The sequence below is a fragment of the Zonotrichia albicollis genome, chromosome 13, assembly GCF_047830755.1.
Source record: "Zonotrichia albicollis isolate bZonAlb1 chromosome 13, bZonAlb1.hap1, whole genome shotgun sequence".
Classification (NCBI taxonomy): Eukaryota; Metazoa; Chordata; class Aves; order Passeriformes; family Passerellidae; genus Zonotrichia; species Zonotrichia albicollis.
In genome coordinates this window covers 8,461,653-8,483,064 of record NC_133831.1, presented here as the reverse complement: position 1 = coordinate 8,483,064, position 21,412 = coordinate 8,461,653, and the positions used below count along the sequence as shown (strand labels likewise).

The following is a 21,412-nucleotide window of genomic DNA, read 5'->3' as shown; positions in this document are numbered from 1 at the left end:
AGCCATGAATGCAGGGCTTGGCTGTCTGGATTTGGGGTGGCTGCTGGGATGGGGGGAGGGAGAGCTGTGGGAAGATGCATGGGATGTGTTTTACTTCCGAAAGTTTCTGCCAAGTGGAAGAGTCACTTTTTATGCACCTGCCTGCCCATGCACGTCTGTTGGGTGTGCCCCACCACAGATGTAAGTTCCCAGCCATGCTGCCCTCACCCCTTTTATGGCTCTTTGGGCAATGGGACAGCTCTGCCTGGCAGGAAAATCTCCTGCAAACCTTGCTGACAAGGCACCAGGGACAAGATAAATTTAAAACCCAGCAAACCTAGTCACTTGGGGTACCCATGCAGTCCTTTCTGTTAGGCTGGGTGGCACAAGGTGTAGTGTGCACACTGGGAGCATGGCAATACCAGTTCCCAGGGGTGTTTCAGGCATCCAGGATGATCTAGGCTCACCCTTTCCCCAAAGTCTGCCCGGGTTCAGCGCATGGCTCTCCAGGGGGTGCCCAGACTGCTCAGCACCCAGCTTTGCCAGCAAGAAAAGCAACACCTAGCTCAGCACCCATTTGCCTTTTAAATGTGCTGCCTTATTGCATCAGTGTGTCTTTGCCTAAGCGGCCTCCCAGCGCTGTTTGTTGCAACAGAGGTGTAGGGCTGGAAATGGGTTTTAAGGGTCTGCCCTGCCCTAAATACATCTGAAAACAATCCCATGGGAAGATGCTTTGCTGGGAAAGAAGCCTGGCATGACTCTGCTGCTGGAGCCATATGAAACAGAGCTGCGACCCCAGCCACGGCAGCGGAAGGGCTGCAGACAGAGTCCCCGGGGCCAGAGCCCGCATCCTGCACCACAAACAACGCCGGGCTCGGATGGGGCTTCCCCTGGCAGGAAGCGCCCCAGGCATCAACCGCTCCCAGCAGCGTGCCAGGGTGGGATGTGGGCACACACTCCTGCACCCTGCTGCTGCCTGCCACACACAGCGCCCTGCCTGCTCCTGCTTCTGCCCGTGCCCGTCTGGCAGAGACCCTCAGCCCTGGTGCCCTTTCCTGCCTCCCAGGAGGGATCTGGGGCAAGGAAAGCCACAGGAGCAGCGGAATGAGCTGGTCAGGGATGTATCCAGTGTCTGACCTAGCCTATAGCTGTTCTCAGGGAGTTGTGCAGGGGCTTTCTGGTCCCCTCAAGAGTATTTTCTTTTTTAAAGAAAAGGTACTTTTCGATGAAGCAGGAAGTGCTCTCTGCCTGTGGACAGCTCTGTATAGTGGGAGGGTGAGGGGAGCCTTTGCTTGATCCAAAACACTGATGTGCATTATCCAGCCCCGCCAAGAAAAGCCCAGCTCAGTTTGCCGAGGTGATTTGAGGTGACCACGATCCCTCCATGACATTCAAGGGGTCCTGGGTGCACTCCCAGACCAGCAGCCCTGCAGCTGCCATGGGGCTGCATTAGGTTCTGCTTTTTGTGGCTGTGTGTGAATCCCCGGAGGGTGGTGGATGTCCGTGACCCTGCGTGGCGCTGACACACACCATGTGCGGGAGGGACACGTGCTCGTGCAGAAAGGATGTGTGCCCTGTGCAGAGGAGGGATGCACTGTGTGCACAGGGGACATCGCTCTGTGCCGAGGGGACAGGCGCTGTGTGCAGAGGGGACATCGCTCTGTGCCGAGGGGACAGGCGCTGTGTGCAGAGGGGATGTGCACCCAGCGCAGAGCAAGCACACCTGGTGCAGAGGTGACAGGCACGTGTGCACAGGGGAAATAGCACCTTGCCCTCAGGGGCCGTGCACCTGGGGCAGAGGGAAAACGTACCCAGTGCCGGGGGAAAGTATAGAGTCACAGAATTGCTGGAAAGGTTGGAAAACCCCTCTAAGGTCATGAGTTCAGCTATACCCCAGCGCTGCCAAGCCCACCCCTAAACCAGAGGACACATGTACATATTTCTTAAACCACTCCAGGGGTGGTGACTCCCCTGCTTTCCTGGGCAGCCTGTTCCAGTGCTTGACAACACTTTCAGGGATGTATTTTGCCTAACATCCAGTCTAAAACCCCTGGCACAGAGATGGGATGCTGTGCTCGTGGCATGGGCACCCAGGATGGAGGGTAGAGGGGACAGCAACCTGCACATCCTGGGCAAGGGAACAGGCGCCCTGTGCGCTCAGTGTAGAGGGATGGGCACCCACAGAGGGGACAGCACCCCTTGTCCCCGTGCAGAGGACCCGGGTCCTGCCCAAGGAGTGGCTCTGCCAGGCGGCTCCGCTCCCGGTGCCGCCGAGCGCTTGCACGGGGATCTGCTGCCACCTGCCTGCCCGCAGCGCCGCCGCCCGCCCGGCCCCGCTCCCTGCCTGTCCCCGCCTGTCCCCGCCGCCCTCGGTCCCTGCCTGGCTCTGCCCTTTCCCGGTCCCGGCCCCTCAGGAGGGCTGGTCCCCCCCATCCCGCCCCGGAGGGCACCAGCGCCGGTCCCCGGGCGCACCAGGACTCTCCCCGCTCTGGAAAGATGTGCCGGGAGCCTGGAAGGGCTCAGCGAGAGCTGGGGTAGCACGGCCGCCCTACCAGGGCACCCATCCCATCAGGGCACCCATCACACCCGGACAAACGTCCCACCAAAGCATCTTGCCTACCAGGGCATCCATTCCACCATGGTTGCATTATCCAACCTGGCATGATGAACAGTGGCAGGGATGGGACAGTCACAGCCTCCCAGAGCAATGTGTGCCAGTGTCTCACCACCCTCACTGTAAAGAATGTCTTCATCCTGCCGGAGACAAGTGCTCCCCTCAAACTGAAGTGACAGGCAGGAATGTACCCTGACCCCCGGCACACACTTGTCAATTAGGAGGAGCGGCTACAGTTGGTGCCAGCGCTGCCTCTGGTCTGGGAACTGCTTTTTACAAGGGAAAATTTGGAAATAGAGACTGTATTAATGCGAAAATCTGTTCAGCTTTGAAGATTTGATGGGTGATGTTTCGGAACAGTAGGAAGGTCCAGGCATCATCTCTTACACAGGCAGGCTGTCACCTTGTGGGTCCATGAAATTCCCCGTTCCCAGATTTTGCCCAACAAATCCTTTGTCACTGGCAATATCTGTTTTAGGGCCATCATGTGTGTGCCTAAACGGCACCAAGCACAGAGAATCCCTATAGACCCCCAGGACAGCATTGTACAGGTGATGGTGCGAGTACCTGCTGGCTGAGTTTGTTGTGTATTTGGCCATAGGAGGCGAATGGGCATGAATTCGTTATCCGCATTTTACCTCCCACGGAATCAACTCACAGACGGGGTTTGCCAGCAAGAGTCAGCGCTTACTAAGAAGGGAGAGGAGGAATAGAGAGGAACAACCCCATGCACATTATTTCCGTCTGTATATCTCTTATTTCGCTGATTTCGGCGCGAGCAGGCGGGACGCAGCCTCGAACCCGTGGCCTCCGGAGAGAGGGAGCCACCCACCCCCCCCCCCCACTTCGCGCCGCCCCCCCTCCTCCGAGCCCCTCAATAAAGTTGTTCTCGCGAGGGGGCGGGAACCGGCACGCTGCGGAGCGCGGCGGCTGGGCCAATAGAAGCGCGGGAAGCCGGGACGCGGGGGCGCTCGGCCAATGGGAGCGCGGGAAAGGGCGAGAGGGCAGCCAATGGGGGCGCGCGGCGCGGGCACGGCGGGCGCGGCGGGCGGCGCGGAGCGCAGGTGAGGTGAGGGCGCCGTGCGGGCGGGCCGGGGTTCCGCGTCCCTCCGCCTCTTTCCCCGCTTCTCCCCCGCCTCCGGTGCTCGCTGCCTGCTTCCCCCCGCATCCGGAGCTCCCGGCATCTGTCCCCCGCCCATGGCTTCCTCTGTGGCCCGTGCAGGCCGCTGCGGCGGGAGGCTGGCCGGGAGCGCTCCGGGCCGCCTCGTGGGCCCTGCCGGGGCTGCCCGAAGCTGCCGCTGTCAATAACCCGCGCTGAGGCGGCGGGGCCGGTGAGCGGGCGCCAGGAGAGGCTGCTCTGCTCTGCCCGGCGGGTTTGTGTGCTGGCGGCAGCGCCGAGCCCCGCTGTACGAGGGGAGTTTGGTGTTTAAGCAAAGTGCAGTGTTGGTGCTGCTTCAGGAAGCAGCAGCTGCTTGTCTGGGAAGGCTTCCGGAGAAAGCGTTTGTGTATGTGTGTGTGCCTTGGTGTCTGGAGTTCTGTGCGTGGGGGTTGTTCTTCCCCACCATGGGTTTGCTGGTGTGTTCCTAGGAATTCCTAGAATGTTTAGGGGTTGGAAGGGACTTCAAAGCTTATCTAGTTTCACCCCTGCTACCTTGGGCAGGGATGTCTTCTGCTAGACCAGGTTGCTCAAGGCGTTATCCAACCTGGCATGAGGAACAGTGTCAGGGATGGGACAGTCACAGCCTCCCAGGGCAGCGTGTGCCAGTGTCTCACCACCGTCACAGTAAAGGATGTCTTCCTAAATTTCCTCTCTTTCAGTGTTTATCTATTATTCCTTATCTTATCACTACAGTTCTTTTAAAAGACCCCCTCTCTGATTTTGCTGTAGCACCCCTTCAGATACTGGAAGAATTTATGAATAGTGAGTGGAAGAGCTGGAATTAAAGTCTGGGTGCAAAGAAGGGCTGCTTCTCTTCTGCAATTTGGTCATGCTGGTCTGGGGATAGCAGTAATGGCATGGAGAGCTGAGATGATAGTGAGACAGGAACACCAGTTCTTATTTGCTTTGGTGCTATTTCACTTATGTTGTGTCTTCAAAAGTTTTCCTACTCCTTGGGAAAACTTACAAATAGAAAAAGCTTAAAATTGCTTGGAAGAATGTACGTGATTCTGTCATCTAAATTCCATAAAGTTTCTATGGTGCACCTATGACAGGAAATTCAGTGAGGGGGCAGGATATGAGTTTTCATGCAAGGAACTTAAAATACTGAACCAAATGCTCTATCTAATGAGGGTCAGTTTGCCACCCTGTGAAATTATTTCCCTTCTGAGTTGACTGCTTAAAATAAAGGCTAAGGGTTTGGAAAAGAGGGAACGTGGTAATATGGCAAAACTGCCAGCTGAGTCAGTTAATTCAGAGCAGTGGGGATTTGGGACCGTTATGAGGAATTTATGGCAGATAAAAGGAAGTGTTCACAAATGTGTGCTAGTGTGTTTTGGTAGAAATCACTTCAAATGCCTCAGGTCCACTTTAAATAATGAACAGTGTAGAGAAGTGTTGTGTGCCCTTCCTTGTCCTTTCTTTCAGTGCAGGTAACCCAATGTTACTGCCTTTAAAACTTTGAAAAAAACTATTTTTGTTCACCATACCTACTGTAAGGGCTCTCTGGGACCATAAGAAGATTGGACTTTTGCCTATCTACCTACAAATGAGATTAAGAAGAAAATATGCAGGACTGAAAGCCTTTTTATAGGAGGCAGAGGAGCATTAATGGATCAGTACTAGAAGAAACAATGGTATTGTTTCAAAGGTTTTTGTCTATTCAGGATTTTCCTGCATCTGCCTTTTGTTGCAGGAGGAACAGGCTGTTGTACCAGCTGGGGTACCAAATATAGCCTGAAGCTTTTAGGTATTTTTAAGGTGGCCTGTTGTGATTTTATCTGGGTTTAGTGTAGTTAGGGTGTGAAGCTTTCCCTGTTAGGTCTGATAAACATTATTGTGTTTTAGGGACAAGGGGATGGTGTGCTGAAAGTGTGCAGCAGATATTTGGGTTGTACAGTTGTCCACCTGCTCTTTGATGATCATCTCTGTGTTTCTCAATCACTTCCCCTGTCTGTAACACAGAGATTGCATTGCTGCCTTGTTCTCTGAAATGTCTGGATGTCTGCTTGTGCCATGTGCCATGTGGGAGCTGGGTATTATTGCTGCTGCTCAGACAGAATTCCCCAGGCCTGCAAAATGGACCTTTTACTTATTCATGTTTAGCTTAGCAGACAGAAGCTCTCTCTAGCAGCCCAGGCTTGGAGCCTGTCAAAAAAGCACTTTTTACTCAGATCTTGGCTGTAGGAAGTAGAGCATTGCTGGCTTGCTCTTACTGCGTGTGCTCTTGTGTTTTCTTTCCACAAGAAGCTGATCCTGACTCATCAGACTGGGTCTCTTGAGCACTTTGAGGTGGGAGCCTCTTTGAGAAGCCAACACTGGATTTCTTCCTTTTTCTTCCCTCTTTTGAAGAATCTTTCTGTAACTTGTGGAATCCTTGCTTCATCAGCTACTCTGAATGTAGTGGGTGAGGCTTTCCTTCTCCTGTGACATCTTCTTCCTTTCTTTTTCCCAGAGCACTGGAAAAACTTAATTTTTTACTGTTTCTCAAAGTTAATTGGTTAGTTGACACAAACCCAATGTGTCAATGTGTGAAGTCCAGCAGGTACTTGCACATGCATTGGAGTATTTCAGCTTGGTGTATTTCTGAATCAAGTACAGTAAAATGTTCATCATGGCCATATTTGGGGTAGAATAGCTACAGCTTTCTATCTAAGAGAGCATTGTATTGCTCTTGAGGAGTTTTTAGTGGTTTTCAGGTAAGAAATAATCAACTATAATCAGTCTGAATAGACTTAAGAAACCTGTCATCTCCTCTGTTTTCTTTGTGGCTCAAACTTAGTCAGTTTGTACAATATATAGTGCTTATGTGTGGTTTTAAATGTTGGGGAAATTAAACTGGGGTTTAATGGAATTGTGGTCTAATGCAGCAACTTCTATTGATAAGTCATCAAAGTTGTTTTACAGAAGAGCTTTTTCAGTCCTGGCTTTTAGCCCAAGGTCAGTCTGGTCTCACTGAAGTGAATACAATTTCTGAAGTATTTTCTTTCTCTGAGGTGTTGGTTGTTGCTCCTTCCCCAGGCAGACATGAAAATCTGCCATCACTGGTTGCTGTGGAAGCAGTTTCCATCTTGCACAGCAGCATGAAGAGTCAGACTGCAGACTCTTGAATGCAGTAAATTCTGCCAGGGTGGAGACAAAGTTGTTTGTGCTGTTAGGAATATATGAATATTCAGTCTAAATGTTTGAATTCTGTCACTTAGAAAAAGCTGTTTAGTGTTGACTCTCTGAGTTTTGAGATGTTGCTTCATCTTGGTTATAATCACAGGTACTTGAACTTGCTCCAAAATAATCAGTTTATTCCCTATTTGCTGAATTGGGTTCAGTCTCACAGAGTTATTGCAATTGTCCTACACAACTTATGTGACAGACATTACATGGTATTAACAGGGTGTGTGCAGGTTAAAAGTGCAGGTTTGGCTGCAGTTCTGTAGCACTGATTTTTTGTGCTTTTGGTTCCAGCAGTCTGAGAAGTTGGTGCTTCTTACACTGCCAGCTTTTTATCTTGGTAATGAAAAGAGGAAGTGAACCAGATGGGATCAAATCCAGCTGCTGTCTGTGTTGTTCTCACAGTCAGTGCTCCTGGAGGATCTCAGCAGTCTCTGAGTTGCAGGAGTGTGGCTGTTCTGGTCAGTGTCTGCCAACAGAGGCTGTTCCTGGCAGGGCTGCATCTGAGTTACTGCAAGTAAACGCTGGGAAGATGTTCTGTACTGCATTGCAGGGCATGAAACTGCTGATTCCCACCCTGCTCCTCCCTGTTCACTCCATCTCGGTGGCTCGCTCATCTTTCAAACAGATCTGCTCTCTGCTATCTCACCTGATTAACAGCTCATTGCAAACACAATCGTTCCCTCCCCCTGCTCTCCTGAAGTGTGTGGGGAGTGCTTGTGAAATTCTCCATTCCTGGATGCTGCTGTTAGGGTTTGTCCTGGCGCCCAGGCAGGAGGATTTCTCTCTCAAACTGCATATGTCTGAATGAATCATCATGCAGTGCTTTTAAATCATTTGTCCAGACAGAGGAAAGTGCTGCTACTGCTGCTGGTAGTAGTATTTGGGAATGGTGGTGAAACCCAGACCCTGAGGAATGTTCAAATTCTACTGTGAAATTGCTTTGGTGTGATTGAGGAGTACAAAGAAATACTTGAATTGCAGGCTATTGTTGATTTGTAAAAATCCCTGTTTTCTTCTTAGGGGGCTTCCTTGAACCAGATAATCTTCACTGATTTTACTTTTGAGTAAATGATAAACAGTGGGAGTTAATGCTTGACATCTGGTTTCTCTTATTTCATCCCAGGCCCTCTGGGTTTGAGTGCAAAAGCTATGAGAGAGGGACTGTACTGAAGATTTCCATCTCTGTGGCACCATTCAGCACCACAGATGTCTGTGGTCTTCGGTGGCTTTACAGAGGTGCCTGATGTTCATTGCTTGTAGCTGGTTTAGCTGCAAACCATGATTTGGTGTGTGAAACTGAGGTTTTGGGTTTCATATTTTGTTAATGTGAACACCATTGCAACTACATGTCCTTTTCCATAGTGACCCAAGCATGAATGCTTTTGTCCTTTCTGTAAAAATAACAGGCTCCATTCTGAATTTGGAACTGCATGATGCATTTAATGCATCTTCTGTTACAGCCCTTGCCTTGTGCTCTAACTTCTTTAATTATTCTGTCACTGAGTCAATGCAAGAAATTCTCACACTGGTAAAACTTCCTGCAGACATTGAATTTAGACACAGCTCTTCTAAACTGGAAGAACATGAACTTATTTCCTTTGGCTGGGGGTTAATGACATATGGAGCAACACATTTTAACAGCCAGCTAGTGATGGCTGTCTGTGTGCATCTATAGCTCAACTGTTTTGCTGCTAATTTAACTTCATGTTTATGTGTGTTTTTAGCCCACATATATTCCTATGCTTGCACATGTGTGCATCTTTCTTCATAATATATGAGTATAGAATCATAGAATGGGAAGGGACCCATAAGGATCACAGAGTCCAGTGCTCCAGGCAGTCTGTCCACCTGTGTATGTGTGACAGTGTTCACAGGGGTCTGAGGATGAGGGGAGAGATGAGGATCTGACTCCCATGTTTCAGAAGGCTTGATTTATTATTTTATTATATATATTATATTAAAACTAGACAAAAAAAAATAGAAGAAAGTACTTCATCAGAAGGCTAGCTAAGAATAGAATAAGAAGGAATGAATAACAAAGGCTTGTGGCTCAGACAGAGTCTGAGCCAGCTGACTGTGATTGGCCATTAATTAGAAACAATTCTTTGAGCCCAATCACAGATGCACCTGTTGCATTCCCCAGCAGCAGATAACCATTGTTTACATTTTGTTCCTGAGGTCTCTCAGCTTCTCAGGAGGAAAAAATCCTAAGGAAAGGATTTTTCATAAAACACGTCTGTGACATGTATGCAAGTAGTTTATAGCTAAATTGACACCAAATTCTTCACAGGGACTTCTCTGCTTTCACCCTCCTTTGTTTTAAGGGAAAATATGAACTGAGATATGACATCTGCATTCCACTTCTGACAGGTCCATAGCCTGTAGTCGTGCAAGGGAAAGCTCTCTGAGACCACTTGAAAAGATTTCCTTGATGTTTAATGCGTGGGGAGGATGGACAGTATATCCTGTTGGAGAAGATCTGCTCTTGCTGGTCTGTCTGTGACCCCACAGGCATAGAAACTGTTTATAGCTGAGCAAGAATTCTCTTTTTCCCTGAAGGTTTCTGTGTGCCTCGAGCAAAACCTGCAGCTGAGATGGACACGGACGGCTTTGGGGAGCTGCTGCAGCAGGCAGAGCAGCTGGCAGCCGAGACTGAGGGGATCTCAGAGCTGCCTCACGTGGAGCGGAACCTGCAGGAGATCCAGCAGGCCGGGGAGCGGCTGCGCTCGCGCACGCTGACCCGCACCTCGCAGGAGACCGCCGACGTCAAGGCGTGAGTACGGGGCCTGGTGTCCAATGTGGGGGAAGTCCTGCTGGGAGAAAATAAATATAGTATAGAAGGTAATCTTACCCCTAAGGAGCTGCAGCTGGGCCAGTTAGCAAAGACTTAGGAACAGGCCTGACCCTGACCCGCACCTCGCAGGAGACCGCCGATGTCAGGGCGTGAGTACGGAGTGCTGGGGACTCTTATGGGCCTGGTGTTCAACGTGGGGGGAGTCCTGCTGGGAGAAATAGAATATAAGGAAATAAAGATAGTGTAGAAAGTAATCTCACCCCTAAGGAGTTACAGCTGGGCCAATTATCAAAGATTAGGAACAGGCCTGACTTTAACAGGCCCCAGCTGTATCCAATGAGAAGATAAGTGCTATAAAAGAGTGGGGTGGCTGGGTGAGAAGGGAGCTGGAGTCAGTTGGCTGCTTTGTGAAGAAGAAAGAGTCAGTGCTCTGAGGAGCTGCCCATGAGAAACACCAAGCAGGTATGAAACTTTTGTGATAAGGAGACAGCGGCATGGAAGCCCTGTCATAAGAGAACAACAGAATGACTGTAAAGCTTGTGTTCTGTTTTTTTTCTTCCAACCTTTCTCCTGCTTCCAAAAAACAACAGGATAGTTGAAGGGTTTATCTGAGGAGCTGCTGTTGTTGATTTTGGATGCTAAAGCCAAAAGTTGCAGTACGTTGTTCTGGCTGTTGCTGTAGATGTTTACCAGCACGGTGTACATTTTTTTCTGTTTGGAAGGGCTTGGCAGCTCTGCAGCACTGCAGTGGAACAGCAGAAAGACTCCAGCAGAGCTGAGGTGTTTACATAGACACATAGGGCTGTTCAAAGTTTGGTTCTGTGCAGTTCTTGTGACATGTCTGGGAGTGCTCTCTGTACGTGGCAAGCTGACCTAAATATTGGCAATGAGTCTGGGCTTAGAGTTCTGTCTGTTCAATGCTAATTTCATATCTGTACAATTTCTTCCTTACAGATCAGTTCTTCTTGGGTCTAGAGGGCTTGATATATCCCACATTTCTCAGAGACTTGAGAGTCTAAGTGCAGCCACTACCTTTGAGCCTCTTGAACCTGTGAAGGACACTGACATCCAGGTAGGGAAATTTCTGACATGTGAATTACACTGCCCTTGCACTGCTGTTCCTGTTTTGTCGTGCAGAGCTGTTCTGAGGCTTCTGTGGAGATCATCTTGCTCTCTGTTTAATTCACTGGCTACAGGAAATGTAGAGGGGAGCTGCTGCTTTGAATGCTGAAAGATGTTTGAGTTAGCCGTGAGAAGCAGCATTAAGTACCAAGATAACAGAAGTATTTTAAGTTACTAATTCTTGCTGAAGTCAAGAAGAACGAGGTACATACTCCCTTTGTGGACCTGTCTCTGTTGGCCTTGCAAGCCTAAATTGTGCAGGGATACTTTCTCATAGTTTTGAAACCTTTTTTATGTCTGATTGGAAAACATGTGGAACTACTTTTGAGGTGTTGGAATAGGGGGCATTTGAGTTAACAATCAGAAGAGGTGAGTATAGCTTTTTTTCTTTCACTGTATCACAGATGCCATAACCTTGTCTTGGTGATACACTAAATTTGCTGTGGTTCAGATGCTTTACCAGATGATTTTATCATGTAAAGTTTCCTGTAAATTTTCTCTGGGTGTCTTAGAAATTATCATGACCCATCCAGTTTTGCTTTCTGATCATTGCCTGCCCTTGTAGAATATCTTAATGATGAAACCTGCAATATTCATTATTCAGTTAAGAGCTGGTAGTGGAATTGGTATTATGGGTTGCATTGAAGGTAACAGTCTGAATTACTGGTTAATCATTTTGAAGCTGATATTTTCTCTCCTTTCTGGCAGATGGTTCACTTCTGAGGGCTAGAGCTTACAACTCTTTTTCTTTATTTACAGAAGTATTATGCTAAACTACTGCACTTCAGGAGGGGAAGTGAGGCAGGTGAAATTACCCCATTTTATTTAATGTATGTTTTAGTTTTGCATTTGGTGCCACCCATTTTGGGTGCAGGACCCTTAGTTAAATCTCATGCCAGTGTTAGGAGCCCAGTGGTCTCCTGTCTTCAGGCAGACTTATTTAACCCCGGTTTTCTAAGGCCTCTCTTTCCCTCAAGATTAGTACTCTCTTGAGACTTTAAATGTTGCCTGATCACAGAGTGAGAGCTCTAAACCACTGGCATTGTTCACTTTCTGTCTTTTCTTGTTTTATCCCTTTGCCCCAGTTTCTGATGTTGTTGTCTTTCTAATTGGGGATGTTGAACTTGGTACATGTCTTTCTTGACCTCATTCTGTCTAGATTTTTTTCAACAGCTCTTGCCTCTTTTTTTGTTTTTCTTTTTTTTTTTTTTTTTTTTTTTTTTTTTTACTACTGCTGTTAATTCTTTGATTTCTACAGTTTTTCCTTGCTGTTGTAAGAAGAATTTTATTGTAGATTGTCAAGCCCAGAAGCAGTAGAGTGCTTGACTCTTTGGAGCTGAGATTTGTGGCACATGAGAAAATTGATATGACTGCATAATAATCATATTTTATATTATTGCTGGTTACCTAACTAAAATATGAAGCTGATGTTCTTTCCTAATTATACCAGATCTCAAGACTTTATTTGAAATGGTGATTCTGGTATATTCTGGTAGTGATCTTGGTATGTTTTCTTCTCTCTAGTACCGATTTTAGTTGCCCTTGTCAATATTTGAATGTATCTTCCTGTTCAGGAAAAGCTCCAAATTTAACACAAAACCAGTGATTAATTGCAAATCATTGTGTTTAGATGGCCAAATCAGCCAATGCAATTCAGTGCTTTCTTCAGGAAAATAGCTAAAAAGTACAAATGAGAAACAGGATTAAAATCAATCATTTAAATCAAAGTTCCATGTTTGCTGTGTTGAATCATGATTAACACTAGTGATTTAATCACTGATCACTTCAGCAACTCATCTCTGAGGCCCAATACTTGTGTGCTTTGTGTCTTACATTTCGTTTTTGCAGGCCATGTGCAGAAAACATTCATAGTCAATTAGCTAAAAGTGATTTGCAAGGGGAAGGATGGCAAGGGACTCCAGATCATCTTGGAGGCACATGAGCTGAGTGTCAGCTTTCAAAGTTTTGTCCTTGCTTGTCTTTGAAGTTAATAGGTGCAAGGATTTTATGTCTTGCAGAACATCCTCTGCTCAGGATATTTGCAGTCACATCTCAAGCTGTCTGGCTGTGGTCTGCACCTGAAAGTTACTTGCTTAGAATATGGACAAGTCTCTGTACCTATCTGTAGTTTCTGGTATGCAGTCATCAACTCTTTTAGAATAGTTTTTATTAAATTTTTGTTAGTTATGTAAGAGGCCCTTTGGGTTCGACACTGCTCTCTAATTACCTCTGTTAATCAAGAGGGTCTTAAAATTATTTGATGCTTTAGATGAAGATGTGCTACAAAAGTTTCTTTTTCTACGTTACTTTTTCTTATACCTCCTGATGGTTGTTGGGGTTTCTTTTCCTTGTTCCTAGGTAGCTTCTTAAGTCTTCAGATGTGTTGTGTTTGTTTTGGGACAGATGAAGCCATCCCTGTGCACTGTGTAGAACCCTTGCTCCATGAGCTGTTCCCATTGTATCTGGGAGGCAGTGATATAAGGGAGGGGTCTGCTTTGTTTCTTTACAGGATTTACTGTTCCTCTGCTGTTATTCAGTGTTTACAAGGTGTACTGGTAGCCTTTAATTCTGTGGATTGGGAAGGCCTGTTCTGTTCTGCATCACACCCTCAGCCTGTGCCTTCTGGCATTATCATTACTCTTTTTAACCAGCAAAAACTTCTTCACGTATTCATAATGAACTTGGTCCACACTTTATCTTTATTGTTGTATGCTTAACTGTCCTTCCTCACACCTGTCTTTTCCTGATGCTCAACACAGACTAACAACCTTGTCTAATTTGCAGTAAGTTTATTTAGCCTGAAATCCCATCTGAAACTTGTCATTTGTAGATTCTTTAACACTAAATTATTCTTATCTGTGTGGTTACTCATATCTGTCCCTTAATCTTCAGTTTGAGCATGTATCAATTCATAAATACTTTACAGCATCATTTGCCAAAGAGACATTTTGGGGTGAACACGTGAGGCTGGAGGTCTGTGCTCTGTTCCCTTTGAGGAGGTGGTGGGGCTGTGTTGGTGCAGCTCTGGGCCCCCTGCACAGGAGAGGGTGGTGCATTTGGGCACAGACCTGATGCACAGCCTTTGCTGACTGTTGCAGTTGTGTGACAGCTACAAATATAATTCAGTCTTTATTGTATGAATGTTATGATTCTGCTGACTTCTAAATTCTAGCAAAGTTCTTACAGCCTGAAAATACTCTTTAGACTTCCTGCCATGTGTTCCCACGTCACTCCTTTGCATCTAGAGATTTCTCTGGCAGTTTGCTTGAGCTTTCCCTGCACTCTTACCTAAAGCATTTATTTATTGTCTCTGTTCCTTCTTCCATTGCAGTCTGTTCTAGCAGCCTGTGGGAGGCCAGCACAGAGAGATGTGCTAGAATCTAATCTCTCAAATGATGGCAGTCAGCACTGCAGAAGGAGAATGCCAGGAAATACCCTATTTCTTATGGAGAGAGCAAAACAGCAAGAAAAATCAGAGGGGAGCATCCTAGGGCATGAAGTCCCAGGCTGCTGGTGCAAGGCATTCAGAAAGTGCTAAGAGAATCTAGGAATTCACCTTAATAGAAGTCTCAGCTTGGGTTAACAAGCAGGAGGGACTTTCTGTACAGAGCTTCTTTAAATGGTACTCTATAATGCTGACTAAAAAGTGCACCAAATTGCAGCTCAATTAATTATCTGAATTATTTATCAGTTGTAAAATGTAGATTGCTTGCACATAAAAGGGTTGTGAGTCCAGGAAATGTCTCCCACTAGAGCAGTAGGCCGGGAAGATTATGTAAAAGATTCTAGGCTTGCCATTAAATTATAAGAATTTGTATTTTTCCTCTCTCATTTTGAAGTTTATGTTATTCAGTTGCATGCAGAACAACAAGCCCTTCTTGTATTAAATCCGTTTTATAATAGTTCTTATATCAGGAGTTTATAAAGATCAAGATTTTTCTAAATTGTCAAAATGCCCTTTTTTTGGCAAAATCTTTTCAAAACTGTATGTATTAGTTAAGTGCTTGTTGATCTCATATTTAGCATGTATTTATGTGTTTGGGTCTTTTTGTTTGTTTCTTTTTGGATTTTAAAAATCTAAGGTCAGGCTGGATCATGCAAATCTGTACCCCAAAGGTGGGGGTAATGGGAATATAAACACACCATTGTCGTTCTGTTCAGAAAAGGTATTTCCTCACTCTTCCAAAGATGCAAACTCTGATGTCCTTTTCTAATGAGCAGTCACAGCAGATCCTCTCAGGCTGCAGTAACGACAGCCAGAGGAGGAATCATTCCAAAGCTGGGGGGAGGCTGTGCTGTTGCAAGGTGTGAGGTGGGACCTGGCCCCTGCACTTGAGCTGTTTGGTTCTTGTGTGGAGGTCAGAGACAGATTCAGTGCTGCTCTTTCAAACTGATTTTTGGGGTACCAGGTAGGAGTTAGTTGCTAGATCAGGGCCTGATTTATTCCTGCTGAGATCATTTGACTGTTACAGTGTATGTCATGCTTTACTATGGGCTTTTTATTTTGAACCTGTCACTGGGCTCAATACTAGATTTGGACCCCTCTATGCTTGTTCTGAAAAATAAAAGCCCAGAATCATGGTGGTAATTTGAAAAAATGGTTTTGCTCTCATTTTTCTGGCTGAGTCCAGCTCTGTGCAGATTTGTGAAATGAATGCTAGAAGGAGACAAAGCTCTCCTTGCATGCATTGCTTATCTGCTTAGAAAGTTTGAGGTGAAGGCCTGGCTCCATTACACTGAAGGAAAATTTTGTTGAATTATCTCATTTGTACAAGTTTCCCCTTGGCTTCTGGCCTAGGCACAGCTGAAATGAAAGGTTGCATACTAGGTTTGGTCTTGATTTCTGGGTGTGGATATTCAGAGTATTGACTGAGCAGCTCTCTGGAGGCCCAGATACAGAAATAAGAGCTTTTATCTAAATGAGGCCAGAGGGTTAGACTGAAATCTCTGAGTGGCACGAGAGACAGGCTGAAGTTAAGTATCTGGGGTATTTTGAAGCTTTTCAAAGTACTGTAAATAGGTTTTGTATCAAAGGTAGCCTGAACTTCTGCTTTAGTTTTGATAGAATCTGGGTCCCAAGGATGCTCTCCCCAGCCCTGTATGTTCTGTTTGTGTGTATGTATGTGTATGACTTGTAATTTAAAAATTTTTACTCTGACATCAGGTACTGCAAGGGTGCATTATTCAACAATTGAGCTCTTATTGCTATTTTATTACCATTTGTGATATACTTTGTGGTATCTGCTAGAATAATACCAGAGCCTGTGGTAAGCTACTAGAGTGTAACTAAAATCAGAGTTTATAAATGGAAATGCTGACACAACCTTAAAGGGCCAACCTCAAGTGCTGTTCAGCATCCATTGTTTGCATTAGCTTAGCTTGAAAATGCATTTTTCCTTTTGCAGATTTTGTCCTTTCTCATTTGCCAGACATTGATTTCTCCCCCCGCCCCCAAGTCCTTCAGTTCTAATGGAGCTTGAAATTAAGGTGGCTTCATTTTCCTGTGCTTCCTTGTTCTCCCTAATCAATGATGCCAGCACAGCTGTGTGGGCTTTTAACCATTGCAGAGCCACGGTGGTGAATGCAAGAGGACAACCTTTGACCTTGGCTTTTCTAGGGTTGGTCCTTAGCTGTTGGTTTCTTTGCATTGCTGTAGTCCAAGTGAAAAATACTATTTCTGATCATAGTTGGGAATTCTTCAAAAACTGTACAAATGTTTGGCTCTAAAAATGCCTCTCTTCAAAGGTTCTTGGAAGTAATTTTTAGTCCTCCCTTCACTAGTGCATGCTGGTATCAAACCCTGCTGTCTTCTTTGCCTAGGTTGTCTCACTGATTGCATTCAGGATTTTAGCCTTACACATTTAGGTGTGTAAATCAAGAATATAAATATCCTGGTAATTAAATGTGGCCAGAGGCAGTTTGCACACAATTGAAGAAAGCAGTGGTAGGGAATGAATGAGTATTTTGACATGCAGCAAATGGAGCCAAGGGATGTGGACCTTGGAAATATAAATTACAGAAACTTCCTCAGCTCATCTCTTCTGCTGTGTTTGATGTCTCCTCCTTCTAAGCAATGTGTAACAGTTTGACATGAGCTGCAGCTGCCTGTGCTCTGGCTGCCATGGCTGGGGCAGCTCCCAGGCCTGGCTGTGATCAGTGGCCTGGCTGCCCCCTCCCAGGGCCCCTCTGCAGGACCAGGCTGGCCAGAGCCTCCCTGTGCTGCTTGAAGGATGCCCTGGGAAGTACCAAGCTGAGAGTAGGTTGGGGTGTGAGTGGGATTTAAGAGTTCAGGCTTCTCTATTTTATAGCCAGCATGGGGTTTTGGGGTCTGTTTTGGTTTTAAGTTAAAAGGAATAAAACCCAACAAAACCAAAACACCCTCTTCTTTTTGGCATTAGGTAGGTGAGTGAATAACACTACAGGAAAAAGACAAAAGGAGAAAAAAAAAGCCCAAAACATTGGACTTTTTTTTTTTTTTTCACTTGTCACTTTCTCCCTCATGTTTGTAATCTATATCTAAGCAGGAGTGTTCTCTAGTTTTCATTACTGCTTTAGTGGCATGGTTTAGTGCAGTTTTAAATGACCCAGGCCTTACTAACCTAAAAACAAATATGCACATCCCCAAAAAACCCAAACCATGGTGCCTTTAATGTAGAATACTCGGATGTTAAATTAGTTGGCCAAATTGCAGTCATTCAATAAATATTCTGATAGTGAATTATTTAAATTTTGTTGATTTGCTTGCTTGCATGCTAATTGGAGTAGTTATGTGGTGATCTTCCAGTTCATCATGGTTCTGATTATGGATTTCTAACCTTAAGGGGTTGGGAACAGGGAGAGAAGATAAATGATTTGCCTTTCTCTTTCATTGTGGGTAAATAAGAGGGTAAGAAAGATATTTCAGAACTTTATGCTAATGCAAGGTCATGAGATGGAAAAATTGGGAACTGCTTCTAGTTGCTGTATTTATTGATCTATTTAAATTCTGCTGTGTCCTGGCACATTTCACATTTCCTGTCTGTTTAATCCAGATACGTTGTATGCATCTCAAATTGGGACAACTGTGAACTTTTATTAAATGTTTTTGTAACAGATACTTCAAACATCTTTAAACGTACCAGATTTTGAGTCATAATGCTTGACTTCATTCCCCTTCCCCTGCTTTTCTTCTTTTGCCATGTAGCTCTGCCCTTGTTTGAAAATAGTTCCAATTTCTAATTGAATGTTAACTTGTATTCCTGTGAAGGAGCAAATACAGCATATAAAGACAGTTTGGACATCACCTATCCAAAATGCAGCCTCTCCTGTGCTGAGTGTAGACATCTGCACTTCTCTTGGTAGCAGTGCTGGATCCTTTCATAGCTGGAGCTCAGGAGCAAGCCTGGGTGTGAGGATCTGAGCCAGAATTTCCCCACCAGGTGCCTGTAGCAGTGTTACTGTTGCAGGAAGTACTGTGGGATCATTAATGGCTTCCAGGATCTGTGCTGCATCTGAGCAGGGAATGGCATTTCTGCCACTGTGGTACCTCTTAGTGTCATGCTGTCCCATTAATTTAGTGCTCACTGAGGGCTTGGATTGGCTGCTGACCTGGGCTCTGTGTGCTCAGCATGTGCAAATGAACTGTTGGAATTGGGATTTTCATGGTGCAGGAAGAATTTAGTAGAATGGTTTCATCTCTGCATTTATACAGATTGGTGAGAAGAAGCAATGCTGAGATGCACCCTGGCAATTTGCCCCCTCCTCATATCATGTGATAGAGCACTCACTTGGATTAAAGAAATGGTTTGATTTATTTATTTGAGGCTCAAATGTAGCTTTGCGAAGCATAACTCCTGTTTAGTAACTTTTTAAAAATCATTACAAATTATGCATAGACCTTATAGGAGAGGATCTGGAGTTTTCCAGTACCTTTATTATAGCTCTGAAATGAAAGATTTGCAAGGCTGTGCTGGAATTTCAAAGTGGAACTGATTATACACAGAAGCAAACCTGGTTCATTTATGTTATATTTAAGGAAAAAAAAAAAAGTTGTCAAAAATTAACAAGATGATAAAAAAGATTTCTAATATATGAACAGCATTTTGTATAGTAGTAACAAGATGATAAAAAAGATTTCTAATATACGAACAGCATTTTGTATAGTAGCAGTATAATACCATAATTTGGAGGGGGGAGTAATTATTTTTTACATATTTATTTTTAAAGCAATCTAGTTTTCTCAGTGGACCTTGGTATGACCTTCTAGTGCCTCTGTGGAAATTGGAAATGGAAGCTCTTGGCTTTGGGAAGCCCTGCTCACAGCCATACAGAGGGGTTGTTGAGGGGACTTCTCACTCATGGCAGGAGCTTGCAGTCCCACTGTTGCAGTGGGTCTATGGAGTTAAGCCATAGGTGTGGAATTGAAAAATTAATATTTACCTATTTAAATCAATATGGCTTTTTAAGACTTCAGTTTCTTTCTCTTATTTTTCAGAAGTTTCCCAACTGGCATAGGAAAAAAATTCTGATCTTCAGCAAACTTGTCTGAAGTGAGACAAGAGGGGCTTGGAGCTGATCTGTGAGAGAAATGAAGTTGTTAACTTTCTCCTGAGCTATTGTTTCTGTGGGTTTTTTTTTGCTGGTCTTTATTACATGAGCATTTTCTCATTAATCCCTCATGGTGCTGTGAGCAGATCACTCTTCCACAGGGGAAATCTGTATTGTAGGCCAGACTCTCACTGAACTCCTGTGGTCACAAACAGCATAAAACCCTGGACATTCTGTTTCCAGTGAGGCACTCCATCAAATCTATTGGGAAAAACAGCAGCAGCTGCTGCAGCTCTGAAGTCCCTCCCCTCCTCTCAAGCTCCCCTCATTTACTCAAGCCTCTTGAAAGTGTTACTGGACTGATGAATTCCAGTGGGGTTTATTACTCACCCATTTGTGTAATTTGGCAGTCTGGGAAAGGCCACAGGTTGTGCATGCCCTCCTCTCCCCTGTCAGAATTAGTCAGTTTGACTCCACATCCAAAATCTTAATCCTAGGCATTATCAAGCTTTGGTTTAAAACAGTCACTGACTAAAGAAGTGTGACAACTCTTTATCAGTGTCTGAGCATCAAACTGTGGATGTACTTAAGCTTCCCCATACAAAAAAACAGCCTGAAAATTTGGCACTTTGCAGAAGAAATGTTTTGGTTGTGTGCAGGGATGTTTTTCAACTTTTCTTTTTGAGGTCAAAATGAAATTCTTATTCCTGCCAAGATCTGTTCCTGAAAGAAAGTTGCAGCCTTTTGAGGTAGAACTAAAGATACATGCATTTGTCTAGCTTGTTTAGATTTTTGGCAAAACTTATGTTCTCACTGTCCCCTGTTTTCTTTGCTCTCCTTTATTTCTCATCTTTCTTCCATTCTTTTTTTCTTTCTTACTCCAGTTGTGTTCATTCTCTTTGCTTCTCTGCTCTGAATTCATGTGTTACCTCCTCCCAGCACTTTACTCAGGTCTCTGCTTTGACACTATTTTGGGTCCAAGAGTGTTATTTGTTTACTTTGAGCTAAAATATTAAACTGCTCAAACAAAAAGCAGTTACTGTGAGATGTCTCATTGTTCTTCCATGCATGTGGAAGTGACTGAAAGAAGCTTAGGGAGATGAGTTGGAAATTTTCTATACAATTCCATTATTTGTATCTCAGTAAGCATACAAGATGCATGGCACTCCACAGAAATGCCAAAATGCTTATGCAGCATTATGAGCCACAGCTAACAGAGCATCTTTTAAATTAATTGGAACAGCATGCTTGATTGTTGCTTGGTAAAAATGGCTTGAGAAGGTTGGAAAGATGTAGTTTTAAAATAACTTAATAGAGGAATGAAATACCATGTTGCTAGGTGGTGTGACTGCAGTGGAAGTCTCTGTGGACTGTACTTTTTGAGCATAAATTTCTGGATTATGTGTTCTCTTCAGTGTCTGCTGTGGGATGGAGAAGGAAGGAGGAGAGAGGTTTGTCACATGTGGTGTTTGTGAGGGAGCAAAGGGGGGTTTGCCAGTGTCACACAAGTGCTGTTCAAAGGCTGATGAATGAGGAAAGGCAATGGTGAACTCCTCAGTGCTTAGTTTCAGTAGCTTTACTAAACCTTTATTAAACTTTGAGTCTTTCAGTTGGCTATCCTAGGCTTGATTTGGGGATATGGGATCAGCTGACAGTAAAGTTGTCATAGTTGATTTCTTAGATTGCATTTGGGGCACATCTGCTTGGCTGCCTTTACATGCTTCTGTTCAGCACCAGATAACTCAGAGGAGAAACACTGACAAAGATGTCCATGGGGATGTGGTATCAACTTGCTTTTTTAGGCTTCACCTTGTTCCTTAGTGGTTAGAGACTGGTTCTCCTGAAGCACAAGGAATAATATTTCCTTCCACAATTTCAGTGTTAACTCAGCTCCGGGTACTGTCAATATCCATACACGTACTGAGTCAGTTCTTAATCCCATTATGGCTTTGGCCTTGCCATCTTCCTGTGGCAGTAAACTCCACAATCCAATTACAGATTATGTTAAAATTTATTTTCTTTTATTGGTTTTGAGCTTGGTATCATT

General features: G+C 45.0%; 1 protein-coding gene across 4 annotated transcripts in view; it reads left to right on the top strand.

The window, feature by feature from the left end:
* The first annotated feature begins 3,532 nt into the window (after positions 1 to 3,532).
* NUP93 (nucleoporin 93) overlaps positions 3,533 to 21,412 on the top strand; it is a 78,447-nt gene continuing 60,567 nt past the window's right edge. Inside the window, exons 1-3 of one of the 4 annotated variants that reach the window (XM_074550979.1) lie at positions 3,533 to 3,657; positions 9,483 to 9,696; positions 10,672 to 10,789. In XM_074550979.1, coding sequence (XP_074407080.1) covers positions 9,518 to 9,696; positions 10,672 to 10,789 — 297 coding nt within the window. In that variant the 5' untranslated portion in view covers positions 3,533 to 3,657; positions 9,483 to 9,517. Of the gene's footprint in view, positions 3,663 to 3,969; positions 4,099 to 8,064; positions 8,160 to 9,482; positions 9,697 to 10,671; positions 10,790 to 21,412 lie in introns of those variants that run through there. The other 3 variants (XM_074550980.1, XM_074550982.1, XM_074550981.1) reach the window with 3 other exon arrangements.